Source organism: Haliotis asinina, chromosome 5, assembly GCF_037392515.1.
Source record: "Haliotis asinina isolate JCU_RB_2024 chromosome 5, JCU_Hal_asi_v2, whole genome shotgun sequence".
Classification (NCBI taxonomy): Eukaryota; Metazoa; Mollusca; class Gastropoda; order Lepetellida; family Haliotidae; genus Haliotis; species Haliotis asinina.
In genome coordinates this window covers 23,926,933-23,942,783 of record NC_090284.1, presented here as the reverse complement: position 1 = coordinate 23,942,783, position 15,851 = coordinate 23,926,933, and the positions used below count along the sequence as shown (strand labels likewise).

General features: G+C 39.3%; 1 protein-coding gene across 6 annotated transcripts in view; it reads left to right on the top strand.

The window, feature by feature from the left end:
* The window catches only part of LOC137283522 (LIM domain-binding protein 3-like), a 30,349-nt gene extending 22,580 nt beyond the window's left edge, over nucleotides 1-7,769 (top strand). For 2 of the 6 annotated variants that reach the window (XM_067815072.1, XM_067815074.1), the window contains exons 3-7: nucleotides 776-796; nucleotides 1,782-1,812; nucleotides 3,164-3,701; nucleotides 4,385-4,679; nucleotides 6,584-7,769. In XM_067815072.1, coding sequence (XP_067671173.1) covers nucleotides 776-796; nucleotides 1,782-1,812; nucleotides 3,164-3,701; nucleotides 4,385-4,679; nucleotides 6,584-6,851 — 1,153 coding nt within the window. In that variant the 3' untranslated portion in view covers nucleotides 6,852-7,769. Of the gene's footprint in view, nucleotides 1-775; nucleotides 797-1,781; nucleotides 1,813-3,163; nucleotides 3,702-4,384; nucleotides 4,884-6,583 lie in introns of all 6 variants that reach the window. The other 4 variants (XM_067815073.1, XM_067815075.1, XM_067815070.1 and 1 more) reach the window with 3 other exon arrangements.
* Nucleotides 7,770-15,851: the final 8,082 nt, after the last annotated feature.

Sequence of the window (15,851 nt, the reverse complement as noted above, 5' to 3'; positions counted from 1 at the left end):
GACTTAGATCTAAGAGCGAAATTGTTGCCAGATCGATCTCACAAGTTGATTCGACGTTTATGTTTTGGGAAAGGGGCATATTATAATTATTTGAAATTATCTGAAATGTATCAAATACGTCATGTTGTCAGATACACAAGTACACTGATAATTTCTTTTCTTAGATATAGGGGAAGTGCACTTACATGACAGTCTGTTTGGTTTTCAGCGTGTCTGTTTACTCGAATACTGATCAGATGTGAAATAATCATACTTGGTTTATCGGACTCGGGAGACTCGAAGATCTAACGCTTTAGTCGCTCACTTCACTTTTACACTCACAAGTCGAATCAAACCCGATCTTTCAGTATGAAGAACGAACACTTAATACACAAGGCTACCCATTGATCCAGTTTATATTTAGAACAGTAAAGCTCTCAACCTTAGCATATTTTTACGCACTCGGTTTTGTTTGCTTTAAGTTTAATTTTAAATTTCAAACGCTGTCGGTTGAGCTACCTTGTCAACTGCACATTATAACACTCAGAAAAAATGATTTAGAAAACTCGCATTACTCTCTTCCTGAAAACAGTTAGAACATACTGACCTGTTACTCGTTTAGGTCATGTCCCATGTTATTAGGGATGTAGAGCGAGTGTTTCACAGACCTCGAATTTAAATCAAGGGAAACAACTCTATAACCAACTCACTATAGCTGACAGGAAAACTGTAACAGGTCTGACCAATGATCAGGTAACTGTCAGGTGTGACTTCAATAAACTGTTATTTTTTCCAGAACGGGTAGTCCGTCCATCGTGTGAGTATATTGTACATTGTATTATGTGTAGATAGGTAAACTCAATAGGTTTTGCTTCCAACGAAAGGGGATGTGGTGAGTACTTGCCTGTATATGTCTACAATGCACAATGTCCACTCTGAAACGTGTATATATCCCACGTAGTTAGCTATCCGCACTGACCATTCAGTCACGTCGAGGTATATAGGTACATATCCTTACCTCATGCACTGTTTCTATTCTCCGGACTCTCTATAAGCTCTATAAGCATGTTCTATATCAATACGCAACGCGATATACAAGCGTATCTCGTGTATATCATAATAGTCTACTGACCATTTGATATTGTCTGAGCCTTTTCTGGACAAAAGCCCAATGGTTCCCCAAAATACTGTGAAAAATAGAAGTTAACTCTAATTAAATAAACGCCTTCTCTAAAAATATGTGACCAAAAACAATCTGTCCGAAGCAAAAATGACAGTTCCCTCTTTCAGCACTCTTAAACACCACTTTTACCCTCAGCAGAATGTCACATGGTCAGTAGGTTATCATACTAAGCTAGAGAATAGATAAATACGATACTTCTTGATGGTCACCGAACACCACACGACTTGACGTTGTTGATTAGAATAGGCATGCTGTACACTTGCTGTCATTGTTAATAACTACCTTGTATAGCTCGCGTAGTGTTGTTTACTCGAACATAAGACGAGTAGTAGTGCGATACTCATGTCAGTATTATAAGCAACGCGGTATGGGTTTAATCCGTATACGTCCTCCTACGGGTTGATCAATGGGGTTTAATCTAAACAGGTTTGTTTGTAAACAAGTCACTCCAACCCATCGCAGTAGACATTTTCATTGACGTGGCAGTCGTCATGCTCAGTTTATGTAAGCCAATTCACGTAGGTTTGTTCTAGATTTCAGTACTGTAAAGTTCCTGGAAAACACGTTTCAAATTGCCCATCTTTGTCAATAAAATAAATACTGGACTTCTTCGTTTCAGACCTCCTCCAGGGCGACACGAAACGCAATCGGTATGTAACTTGTGATATCATACTCGATATAAGGGCAATGGTATGTAATTTGGGATATCACACCCGTTGTACAGGCATTGATTTGTCACTTGTGATATCATCCCCAATATACACAAATTGGTATGTAACTTGTGATATCATCCTCTCGTACAGGCATAGGTATGTCACTTTTAATTAATATCATGTCCGATCCAGGTCTGAAATTGTAATATACACTTTATAGAGACGCTGGTATGTAACTTGAAGTAACTTTTATGAATACAGGCTGTATTACACTATACACTATACACTATACACTATACATATACATCGGTATGCAACTTGTTATACTACAGACGATATAAGTAACTTGTATCATCACAATCATAAGACGACTGCAAGGCAGTGTGTTAGATATATGCAGGATGTGAACTGTCTCCGAAGAGCATGGCTTTGTTTCTGAAACCATTCTTCTCCTCCATCAGCCCTACCACCTTTCGGTTTAAACAGAGTAAGTAGGAACAGGGGAGATAACTGTAAATATACTTGTTGACTTTTGCTCTCTTGTAATTGCTTCCCCGCAAAAATATCTAGTAGTTTCCTCCCTTGCTTTCATTCACCAGTTACGTCAGAAGTGTTATTTTAGAATGAATGTTACGAACATTCTAACAATAAAGATGACAGATACGATACACAACCTCCCGCAGTTTCAAGGTAAAATGAAGCAATATTCCTTTTTTTGATTTCTCGTTATTCTTGTTTCTTCACTGCGTTGAAACTGAAGCTGGCAGGGGTAATTGAGGCAAGAAACGATTTGATATGCCATGAACGGCACTTAAAATGGTGAATGAAATATATTTCACGTGAATAATTATCAAAGAAGAGGTTACAAATCCGACAGCACAACCCTGTGAGGAAACAGGTGTCGACCTTTGATGCTGATATTTTATTTGGACATTAAAAATAGTTTTCGAACCGAAGCGAGAGTATTAGGTTGCCAACCTTTGCTCGCGTATAGGAAGACTGGTCATTTTTCTTTCTGTTGAGCAACCTTATTTGCCTACAGTCTGCCTTGGTTGAATGCAGCGTTTGCCAATGAGTTTCGTCAGTCGAGATGATAGGTCCTGTAGCTTAATTGTTTTAAATGGGATAGGAGCATCCTCACTAGTTCATATGTTAAAGCATATGAGATGATAGGTCCTGTAAAGCATATGAGATGATAGGTCCTGTTAAAGCATATGAGATGATAGGTCCTGTAGCCTAATTGTTTTAAATGGGATAGGAGCATCCTCACTAGTTCATATGTTAAAGCAGATCTGTTTATAAATATAAAAGCATGCTTCGCAATTAACGTTGTAATTCTATTTCCCAGTCATTTCGTACCCCGGCGCCAGTTGCACCTCGAACCAACCCGCCTAAAGCAATGCCTTCCTATGGCGGTGGATCAGCCGGGCACAAACCCAAGAAGGTGAACCTGTCCAAATTGGGTGGTGGCGGTCCTGACTTTGGTTCCGACTTCACGCGTCCAAACCTTCAAGCTCCTCAACAAGCTTCAAGGCCATCGTACCGTCCAGTTGGAGGTCAAGGTCAAATGCTGAACAAGGTCCAGGAGAGTCTAGACAGTATCATTTACTCCCCGCGCTCCCCCGAACCTTATCCACAGGCTCCATTCTATGGCCAGCAACAGCAGCAATCGTATCAGCAACCTACTCAGCAAAAACAGATTTACCAGCAGCCAGCCCCGCCACCACCCTTCCAGCCCAACATGTCATTTGGAGGTTCCGTCTCCCCAGGGGGAGACTACCGACCAACATTCGAGCAGATCGACAGTGGACAATACGCGGAGGAGGAAGAGGAATTCGTTCCTGTGTGGGAGAGGAGGAAAACTTTCCAGGACCAGAGGCCGACAGGTGAGACAAGAGGAAGGTTAAATAGGTAAAACAGAATATCTGTCCAAGCGCTGACTGGAATTCCCTTTATCTTGAAATATTTTTGATAGCAATGCAATTAACACCGAGGTAGGTGTGAAAGGTGCTTTCAAATATGAATAAAAAAGTCTTCTAAGATCTGAATTCTTGGAGTGAGTGTGTGAGTTTACTTTTACGCCGCACTCAGCAATATTCCAGCCATATGTCGGCGGTCTGTAAATAATCGAGTCTGGACCAGACAATCCAGCAATCAACAGCATGAGCATCAATCTAAACTCACTCACTCATTCACTCACTCCATGGTTACTGAAGGCTAATGTTCGTAATTTAGGCGAATATAGAAATTGAACAACTAACCAAGGGAGGCAACTAAGTGCCGAGAGATCTCCCTGACAACCATTTCAGTTCGCGATGACCCTGAACTCTGAGATTTTAGCTTTGGTGCTATATTGTACTTGTGAGATTGGTGATAATTTACAAAAATCTCCCTTCCACACCTACAGAAGATATTGTCTGCACATACGATACATAATCTGGCTTACGGTCCCCGAAACTTATATATCTTCCCTACTGTCTTGCCCACCATACAGTGCCAAAGTCATAAATGAAGCAAGTCCAGATTTCCTCAGGTCTTCTGATTACGGTTTTCTGCTGCATGTTTTTAGTTACTAAAACGGTGAGGGCAACTCCAGTACCAAAAGTACCAAGACCGATGGGAAAGTCCCCAGATGCACCTTCCTTCGGGATAGACTACTCCGGACCAGGGGCACGGTCCGCCAACGTCAAGTGGACGCCTCAAAAGGCACCCCCCAGGCAGCATCAGCAGCCCGTGCAGTCGGAGCCACCCCGCTACCAGAACGAGCCTGAGGTTCGAGCTCCCTGGAGAGAGAGTCTACGAAGCACTGGAGTGAAGCCTTGGGATGTAGACTTGGACTACACAAGCCAACAGCCTACCCAAAGGTCTGGAGCTTACAATCCTCTGAGTGATCCTCAGACGGCCTCTCAATTCGACCCCACCCCTGCTGCCCCAACTCTGGAGGAGCATGGTGAGGTGGGGGATGCCAGTGGCAAAAGGGTTGTTCATCTGCAATATAACTCCCCTATGGGCCTGTATTCAAAGGAAAATGTACAGGAAACTAAAGCTGGTCAGACAAAAGCGGCGCTGTGAGTTCTCGTTTGTCCACCCCTGAACGCGTTGAGAGTGGCGTCGTGTAGATGCTGCATGTCCTCTCGTTGCTGTGATTTCAGCAGCTCCTCTCGGTACCCACGTAGAAAGCCAGTGCTTGGTATAAGCAGGGTGTCTATATAACTGTTATTTAGATCCCCTGCTAGCTATACTGCGGTCAAGTCAGTCGCAGTAACGCTCGTAGACCATGGCTAGAGATAACTGCACGCTTAGGGACCGTTCATTATTTATGGTTGGGGGTGATCATGATTGTTATGGAGAAACATGTACAATGTGAACACCTTCCCCTAGAAAGATGTGTACAAAGAACTTGACCCCTTACGTGTCATGTACAAAGTCATTTCCCGCCCCCATAATTTTAAGCATCATTTTGTAATAGTATTATATTTAAAATTACTACCCCTCCCTATGTGTCCCAAATTGACCACCCCCTACACCTACACCAGAAGATTATGAACGGTCTCTTATTGTTGACTGCAAGTTCTGAAAGTGTAAACATAATCATTGCACATAAAATCGTTTAGTAACTACGTGTATTAACTGTCCCAAATTCAATCATGGCCACCTTAATTAGTAAGATATACCCTTATTTGGATAAGAGTAGATTATATAAGCATAGTTTTTTAATAGTTTACATACAAAATTCCCCACCCCACCTCCAAAATTGATCACCCCTACCTCCAGAAGAGAAATGAAGAAAATGGGTGAAACTCCCCTACCCCACCCCAACCCCCTAAAAGCATCCCCTACTCCCACCCCCCATGCTATAAAATGTAAACGGTCCCTGTTGATTGCAAGTTTTTATAGTAACGATCATCAGTACTTAAAACCTTTCAGTAACTATTAACTATCACAAATTCAATCATGGTCACTTAATTAGTAAGATATACCCGTATTAGAATAAGAGTAGATCATCATTCATTCGCCACTGTCCTTGTAAAGGGAGGTAATAGCGATATACCAAGCACCTGCCTTTACTGGCCTCGTACCAACATGTCCACGTTCTTCTAGTCAGGGTTCAGCTTTATTTGGAATATAGCAATCCCTGAACCCTTGCCTAGTGTCTTTGTCTTTTCTGACTTGTTAATACACATACCGGATATGACGTGTCACCCACCAATGCACGTGCCAACCTTATCCTGTAAATAGCATTGAATGAGTATGTTTATATTATTGAATGCATCATCAGATTTCATTATATGAATACCTAATTGGTAATACAACTGTCATCATGTTTCATATGTTAACCTTACTTTGAATATCCATCATGTTCATCATGACTGTTTTTCGATATTAACGTTTTGACTAATTTGTTTATTGTCATTTCATCAATATAATTAACTTTTGAAAATCTAGGCATGACTGTTCTCTTTTGATCACACCTCAACGAACTAAACTCATATTATTTGAGAATAATAATTCGTAAATAAATTGCACCTATATATTGGTAACAGAAGTCTATTCCAGGTGTATGCGATGATGATTAATGTTTCAACTTCATATGTATAACTCACTTAGCCAAACAGGAAACAAAAAGAAAGAAAACTACAATCGTATGTTGAAATCAATCAATGATGACATGACTCAACTGGTTTAAAACTTGCATTCAGAAATGAGAAATCCCTGATGAGGATTATTTAAGAGATCCAGTGTAACGTTGTGTTCCCTGTTTATACAGCTCCCAGTCACAGGCACCTGCACCAGTTAAACCAGGCAAGGAAGGGGAGCGGGACTGGAACCAGTCAGCTGTGTTTAGAATGATTCAACAAGAAGAGCGCCGCCCAGGACAAGCCCCTCCTAGGGCTGCCCCTGCCCCTGGTAGAGGTGCGGTGCGACCCCCGCCCCCCAAACCAGCCCCTCAGTTCCAAGCATCTGCCAAATTCAGCGCACCTGCCCAATTCAATGCACCTGGTTTTGAGGATGAGTTGGGGGTGTCTGACTTCTAAGGCTACAGATGAGGATCAGGGACAAGGAGTTTGAAGACGTTGCTGTACATGTTCCAAACACTAACTAATGATGTGCAAATCTAAGCCAGTCTGGCCCATCAAGGCTTTGTGATGGTAGAGTCATTTTGTTCTGAGTCACATGTACTACTAGCTACTACCACACGGCCGGTTACTGAAGTAGAGGGTGTAGAATATGATTATACGATGTTTGGTGTTCCTTTTTTTGTTTAATTTATTCACCACGGGCCGAGGACGCAAGTGCAATATGAGGTTTTATACCCTTTATTTATTAGTCCCCTTGGCAAGGTAGACTTTTTGTACATTACCCAACAGGTGAGTTGATCGCCATGCTGATGATACCACAATGTGTTCCTATTGTACAAAGTATAAATGAAGCCAGATGGTACCAATATACAGTGTCGGGTGATGACGCTTTACGTCAAACTCAAGGTCAAGGTAAACAGAGTTGGTTAAAAAAGCTGGCAGAATGAACGGCATTCCATGGTTGGAACGACTCAGCTTTATTTGTTAAAATACCTTTCGCTACTGCTAAAAATTACCGAACATGTACCATGCCAATTATATGCCATTCGTCATTTCAAGCTGGCTTTCACTAATAACTTCAATGGTCGTTTTGATGAAGAAACCTCGTGGTTACTCTTAGAACCTGGTCTGAGTTTTCGATATTTTTGGAGTGTTGTTTTGTAGTCCCATAGACGATCAAAACCATGCTGGTGCCTTGTTTGGTGATTTGATATATATTGTGTGAAGACTATGTAATATTACTCATTATCATAAGAGGTTGCAGGACAGGATACTGCCATATGGAATATATTGTATTAACAAAACGTTGTAGTAAGTTCCACCGCTCGCTAAGTCTCTACTGTCCTTCAAGGAATAAACTGTGATCCATTGAAATTTGAATGTTGCATGTTTTTCTTCGTTTTGTCTATCAGGGTGCAACGTGATCTGGCAATGGCGCGCAAGACCTTTGATGTATCCATATCTTGTAAAATATATGCGGGTGGTTGGGTAGCCTAGTGGTTAAAGCAATTGTTCGTCACTCTGAAAGACCGAGTTCGATTCTTGGGTACAACGTGTGAAGCCCATTTCTGGTGCGTTGAATATTGCTATAAGCGGCGTAAAACACAATTCACTCACTAACAGACATCCATGTTTGAACTTAGCAATAGGAAAATATACATCATTTATCAGATTATCATCCTAGTTTTGAAAAATGTTTTAAAAAATGTGCTGAAAACACGTTTATGAAAAGATGTGATTCGTTTGAATTTAAGGACAGAGTGTGATGGTGGTTTCCATAAACAGGGCTGAATGTATTTGGCCGCCATATAGATGGAATATTCGGCGTTAAACAACAAACAAGTAAACCAACCAACCTACCAGCCGTGAATGCATGCCGACTTTATAATATCTTCATGTTTACACAACGAAATTCAAAATAGATTTTGTTTTTCAAAAATACATCATCACATACACGCATTATGGTAAAAAAACTTCTGAAGTGTGGAGAATATACTGTTAATATGACCGGAAGAGAGAGGGATGGTGGGGTGGAGGGGTGGGGGTGAGTTTTTAACTTGTGTCTGTTACAGTGGGCTTATTCACTCACCTGAAAAAAGAGACAAAACATAATAAAATACTGAATTAATGCAATTTATAATTCAGTTGGTAAGTTATGCCTATCCCTATGTTCTCAAAGAAAATAATGTACATTCAAAACAGTGACATGCCCCATGTCCCAGAAATTAGTGCAACCTCTCACCAAAGCAGTTATCTCAAAGTCCAAAATCTATATAAGTTTTCATAATTAAAAGGAAATACATGTACTTTATTCATTTAATCTTGCATATATCTTATAAATGTATTCAATTTCTTGGGATAACGTTGTCATATATGTCAACAAATGTGAATCAGTTTGGAGTGGATATGTACTATTTTCATTGGGACAAATTTTATCCTTCAAAGGAAATGTTGTCTTTATGGCATGTTTTACTGTATAACAGTAACACTTGTGGTGCTAGGTCACTGTGCTGTGAACATTATTATCTTCAGTCATATTCATAGACCATATTTTCTCACACTTTTTAAAGCCCCTAGGCAGCATACATCCATGCTGCCTGTTAAGCACAATGAAGTAAACAATCCCATTGCCACTACATCCTCAGATATTACACCTGAGTTAAGTGAGATAACATGGAATTTAGTATCTTGTCCAAGGATACTGCGCAAAAGTGCCCAGCTCGGGACATGAACCTAGATGCCCCCACCAGTGATAGAACCAAGCTTTCAGCACGATATTGCTCTCCACAAAAAGTGGGATTGTGTGGAGTGAGTGAGTTTAGTTTTATGCTGCACTCAGCAATATTCCCGCTGTATGGTGGCGGTCTGCAAATAATCGAGTCTGGGCCAGACAATCCAGTGATCAACAACATGAGCATCGATCTGCGCAATTGGGAACCGATGACATGTGTCAACCTAGTCAGCTAGCCTGACCCCCCGATCCCGTTAGTCGCCTCTTACGACAAGCATAGTCACCTTTTATGGCAAGCATGGGTCGCTGAAGACCTATTCTGCCCCGGGACCTTCCCGGTGTGGCAATATTTATACAGCATGTACATTCATAGAAATATGTTTCAAGAATCAGTCTTGACTTTGTGTTATCACTGATGTCAGTAATGAAATATATCACACTCAACACGTCCATCATCCACGATGGCAGATATGTATCCATATACTTCATTATTGGTAAATATCATATTGTAAACATCTATGAAATATCCACAATTTGGTGGCATATACAGAATCCCTAATATTGAATACATAATTACTCAGCATGGTATGATGAATTAATGTATTGCATGTCTACTTTTTCAATCACAGTATGTTTGTGAAGGTACGCTTCCAATAGTGCACAATGCATAACCATTATTTTATGTTTTTAGTTGTAATAGTGTTATTGTTATTGCCATGGTAAATTGATATTCCTCTCTTCTCAAACAGTCATCATTAAAACCTTTTCTATATAACAAGTATATTTTTTTCTATGAATTCCCAGTCAACAACCATACAGTTAAAAGCCATTCCCAAAAATTAACATTAACATGAAAACATGACGTACATACCTCTCATGACAATTACTTCTTTAAGGAATAACATAACTGGTGACAGTTACCTACCTCTTGAAAGGTAGTGTGTAAGTTTCATATTGTCAAAATCTTTTACACATACAGATTCGGATATACACATATCTATGCGCATATAAATAATTTGTGTATGAATGCGATGGCAACCTGGTGTGACAATTATGCCAATACTATTCACATGCAGGTATAACATGAATATCTTAAGGGTTACAGAGATAAAGTGATTAAGTGACCGTGGTTCGCTTTGAACACCCTCATCACAACAGGATAAAGTAGCATTGCACCTTTTAAAAAATCTTTTTCTCTCTACATATATGTGGTGAAGCTGAGCAAGATCAAAGCTAAGATACCCAAATGATAGTGGATCTCAAGGTATTCGCTTTGAACACCCTTATCACACCAGTCCAAAAAGGTTCCACTTATTAAAGCACAGTTGACAATCTCAAGGTATTCGCTTTGAACAGCCTTATCACACCAGTCCAAAAAGGTTCCACATATTAAAGCACAGTTGACAATCTCAAGGTATTCGCCATGAACACCCTTATAACAAGTGTCAAGACTACTTTGAAATACTAACATCGTACTAGGAAAAGTGGCATTTGCTAAATACAACTTAACAGTCCATAACTACACCCAGAAGTCCCCACCCCAGTGCTCTCTTAAATATAGCAGTCTCTCCTAGTACTCCTAGATTACATCCAGGTGAAACAGCCCCAACCACTGCTGTCACAGGAGCTCACCTGAATGTAAACCATCATATCTTCTGTCGACCATGTGACCCAGTTAAATGCTGACCTGCCCTTCTTTTTACGGCGTTTGCCCCTGGTTTTTACCAAGTCAGCATTAAACTGCAATTTATTTGAATTGAATTGCTTGTTCAGCAATGTGATTCCCTCACTGATTGCATCGACCTGTTTTACCACCTCCCGAACATGATCTTCATACCTACCTAACATTTAAAAATCCCTTGTACCTATTGTACTCCATGACAGAATAGCATGGTATACCGATATACTTAATGTGGCAGCCCTGGCGGACGGCATAAACACATGTACTTGAAAGTACTTATCGCTTCTTCGGGAACTGAAGTGCCTGGATTACGTATGCCAATTTGGTTATATCGCATGTGCCACTCCATAAATATATAGTTGCATATTTCCCATGTTATTGTATGATATTTGTATTGAAATAATGCAACTGTTTTGCCCCCTGCCTTACACAAGTATTCCACTGGAACACCATCAGCATCCTGGATCCTATCCAACCGGAAAGCCTTGCTATCAGATATTATAGCAATAACGGTGACGCCATTCCTGCGGGGGTTTCTATACAGGATGGGATTCCAGATGTCTGATGATGTCAGTAATACAACTCATTTTTATACCTAATTATGTGGAAATTCCTGCAAAATAATTATTAAGTATATTCTTCCTACTTTCCCCTACAGAGTAATTACCTTAATCTGTGGTACAAAAATGTACAATATACTGGATCTGAAACATACCAAAAATAGCAAATATAATTAAATAGCCAAGATTGTTTCATATTTAACACTATAATCAGTCAAGGAATCAACGAATGTTTACATCATTTACACTCACCCTTACAATCACATACCACATCTCCCTGCTGCCAGTCCTTTCAACACGAATTGAGCTGATGAGCTGAAATCTTCATAACCTTCATATATAAGGTCAAAGAGCATATATTTCCTTGCATCAGAATCATCGTCATCTGCATAAGGCGGCTTTGTACCTGGCGCACTGGCCTGGAGTACAGTATCTCTGTACCACCTTCAACTTTTAACAGAAATGGATTTAAACCTGTGGCGAATCTCTTACCAACAGGATTTGGCACTTCTGATATCACTCTTATTCTCTTGTTCGCACCTTCAACTTTATTACACTTGTCAAAGGTGCTGAGAATAGATCGCGTAGTAACAGTTATGTTACTTTCGCGAGTTTGTGGTGACACAACAACAGCGGACGATGATGATTTCGGTCTGACTGGCTGTTTAGATTGTGGACTTCAACAAATTGTTTTAATTACAGTTTGAGACTGACTGAATCAAAAGGAATTATTTTTTTCAGAAAAAAGACTGCATTGCGATGTTCTCGTTCTGTCTCAGCTTCTTTCATCTTCTGAAGACGTTCCAGCCTCTGCTTATGAAAATTCTGGCGACGTTGCTGCCAGAAATCTTTCATTTGCAGGCGGGCTTGTTCCAGCTTGAGTTGGCAATCATCAGGTGACAGAGACTTTAACCAAACAGTGCTCACACAGGGTGATCTTTGATGACGGAGATGTTTGAGAAAAGCAAACTGACTTTCTCCAGTACTGTTTGATTTTGGTACAGATGATGGCTCAGTTTTGAGTTGAGTATTATGATCTGCATGACATCCTGATGGCAACTGATTACCAACAAGACGTGTAAAATCAATTAGACAAAAAGTTGCTGTAAGTCCAAGCCATTCCAAGGTGAAATGGTTTGCCGCAGATGCCAATACAAACGATCGAAACGTTGTTTAAAAAATGACCCACATGACGAAATCCTGTTTGAGTATCATTGACGGATTTGCTGAGAGTTCCTGAAGATTTTTTGCATTTTGCATCTGTACAAAGTATGCATTAAGATCGAGGATGTGATTTGCTTTTTCACTTAAAATCAAAGTGTAAAATGGGTGATAGATGTGGACATGGATTTCCTGAATGCCATGGATTTCTGCAAGGAGTCCTGCAGCGGGATGCCCTAAGGTATTAACAAGATTGCAGACAGACCTAATGACGCCAGCACGGCTACATTCAAGTTTCTTGTCCCTGCCAGAATTTCTTAGAGTGTTCAAATTGCCATTAGCAGTAATAATATTTTCATATTGGGAAAGGGCAAGAGATGCTGAATTAGCTGACCCAATAGCACATGGAATTCACAAAACCACTGATTGACATTGGTGGTTTGAGCTTTTTCTCTGCCATTCAATTTGCTCCATATGTCTTCTGATTTGAACAATACACAGTGGCACATTTCCTCCAATTTGGTTTTGTACACTTTATTAACAACATGTTGGTCCGTCATGATATTTTTAAATTTTTAAATTTTTAGAGTCTTCATTCTTTGAGGACAGACGTTTGGCAAAATCCTCCAAGGGAGTGCACAGATGGTTAATTTGTGTTGTTGTGTCACCACATACAGTTTCTACCATACACATGACAGGGCTGGACAGGGAAGTAGTAGACACTTGATACACACAGAAATGACGCTGGAGGTCAGTCGTACCAGCAACATGAAGATAGCTATTTGGATGCTCCAGCATCATATCAGCAACATGCATTTTTACAACAAGGTTTGCTTCTTGAAGACTGTTGCAAATTGTTGTATGAAAAGGGATTTCAAGAGCTTTTATATTGACCAGGCCTTCAAGAATTGTTTTAATTGTATCAGGCATGTGCTGTGAGCTGACACCATTTGCTCCAAGGTGCATGATAACTACTAACTGTAGTTCTTCTTGTGAGGGCACTATCCACTATCCACTTCGTTTATGAGCTGAGTGATTGTTTTTTTTCTTCTTGTTTTATGGTTATTTCAAAAATTTGTTTCTTTTGTTGTGCTGAATTAACTTCATATCCGAAGATTTGATATTGTTTCATTCTTATAAGCACAACTGTGTTCTAATTTCTTTACTTTCTTTTTCAGACAGTCAATTTCATCCTGTTCATTCTTTAAAGGCGTTTTTAAAGAAGCTTTTTCTGAAATTTTGTAAGTGAAGGTGCAGCTGCTTTACCTATTTCTCCTTCCCTTTCAGTGTTCTTCTGAGGTTTTGGAGATTTCATTATTTAATTTGAGTTTCTTTATTAGAAAGCCTGATATGATTTTGCGAACATGGTTGAAATGATATAAGCAGAGCTGTGGTGACATTTCACTTCCCTCGGGTCGAACAAGGTTGATATATTTATGGATAGTGTCATATATGATGGATCTATTGGATGCGTGATAGCGCAGTTCCATGGCCTTTTCATTTGTTAATGTTATGTTTAGAATTTTCTGAAATGAGTTAAGATGAGGAAAACCAATTCCTTTCAGTTTAAAACCATTCCCGAAAATGTCTGGAAAATGGTGGTTCAGTGAACCATTCAACTGCTTTGGGAAGATTATTTAAATTTATCTTGCCTTTTGTGGTTGTGACTGGAGGAGAGGCACCAGGCCACTTTGGTTTGGTCAGCACGGATGTTTGTGTGCAGGCTAACACATTACCTCCTTTTTCAATATGTTCTATAAAACACTTTAAATCCTCATAACTGAGTGATATGGATGAATCCTATTCTCTTGAAGACAAACAAAATATTCACAACACTAAAGCATGCATTCGCAAGGTATAAGTGCATATGAGATATAACCTACTAAAAGCAATAAATTGCCTTATAATTAGTCCTAAAAATGTTAAAAACACAATTTGTCTTTGAGGTACTTTGACCATTTATTTTGGGGGACATTTAAGTCATGTTTCACAAAATCGTTTTTTTTGTAAGCCTACTATAATAAAATAAAACAATAAAAATCATATACAATATTGCAATCAAATTCAGTGGGAAATACAATTGTTATTTCGTTTGTGAATTAAACGGGGAAATCCACAAAAGCTATAATTAGGCCACATTTGAACGGGACTATTTATTTTTACCTCTTGAAGTGAATACAAAACAAATTATTTCCAAATCATGTCATTTGCCAACATAAGAAGGCGGAATTATGTTCTACCAATTAAGTTAACAGAGTGAATGTGAAAGTTTGGAAAATGAACATAAAAACAGTCCTACCCCCAAAATAGCATAAATGCACATTCTAAACACATGTATTATCAATTTCTAAAAATCATTTACGTAACGACCACAAATAAAATATAAGAAATAACATGCAGTACTTACAGGATATTTGTTGATGGTTGATTAAGAGATGCATGTCGTGTGTTCCACATGAACACGCCATTATATACCCCAGCAAAGTGATACCGGGCAGACCATTTCCGGTTGTTTTTATTGCTTATAATTAACTAAAGCCGTTATTATTTACACATTTTAAAAAATTGACCGTTGCATTGTTTAATCTGTATTTAGTATACCGGATTTTATCACGTGCCTTTATTGTCCAGTAAGTTAGATGCAATTTTCTTGAGAATTAACAGTGTCGACGTCAAAGCAACAAAATTACTTTAAACACATTAAGTTACCTGAGTTACAGTTGAAGTTACAGTTTCAACTATAATATATTTCTTGCCTTTATTTTCACCCCCCCCCAAAAAAAAAAAATAAAATAAAAATAAAAATAAAATAAAATAAAATAAAATAAAATAAAATAAAATAAAATAAAATAAAATAATAATAATTTTACACCATAACAATAATTCCGCCTGCAATTAGGAGTAGAGCCGACGTGAAACATCTTCAGCACAAACGGCAGACATTACACCCCAGTCGAGTAAGGACATGGGTGCGGGATGTTACTCACATGCACGAGGTCACTTGGGGGTGCTGATTTTGTAATGAATCTTTTAAGTATTGCTTTTAATGACTACATGGGTTCTTTATTTGTGGCATTTACGTATTTTTAAGGAGGATTGTAGCTTTTTTTCGTGGTATATTTGCACTTTGTAAAGCCCATTAATGGCGACCCTGGGAGTCCTGTGACGCCATTAGGAGTGAGTGAGTGAGTGAGTTAATATTTAACGTCACATAGGCAATATTGCAGTCATATCGTGACGAGAACATACATGACAAAAAAGAATATATATGGATATTATGAAGACCCTGTCTACGAAGGACAGCAAAACCACTAGATTATCAC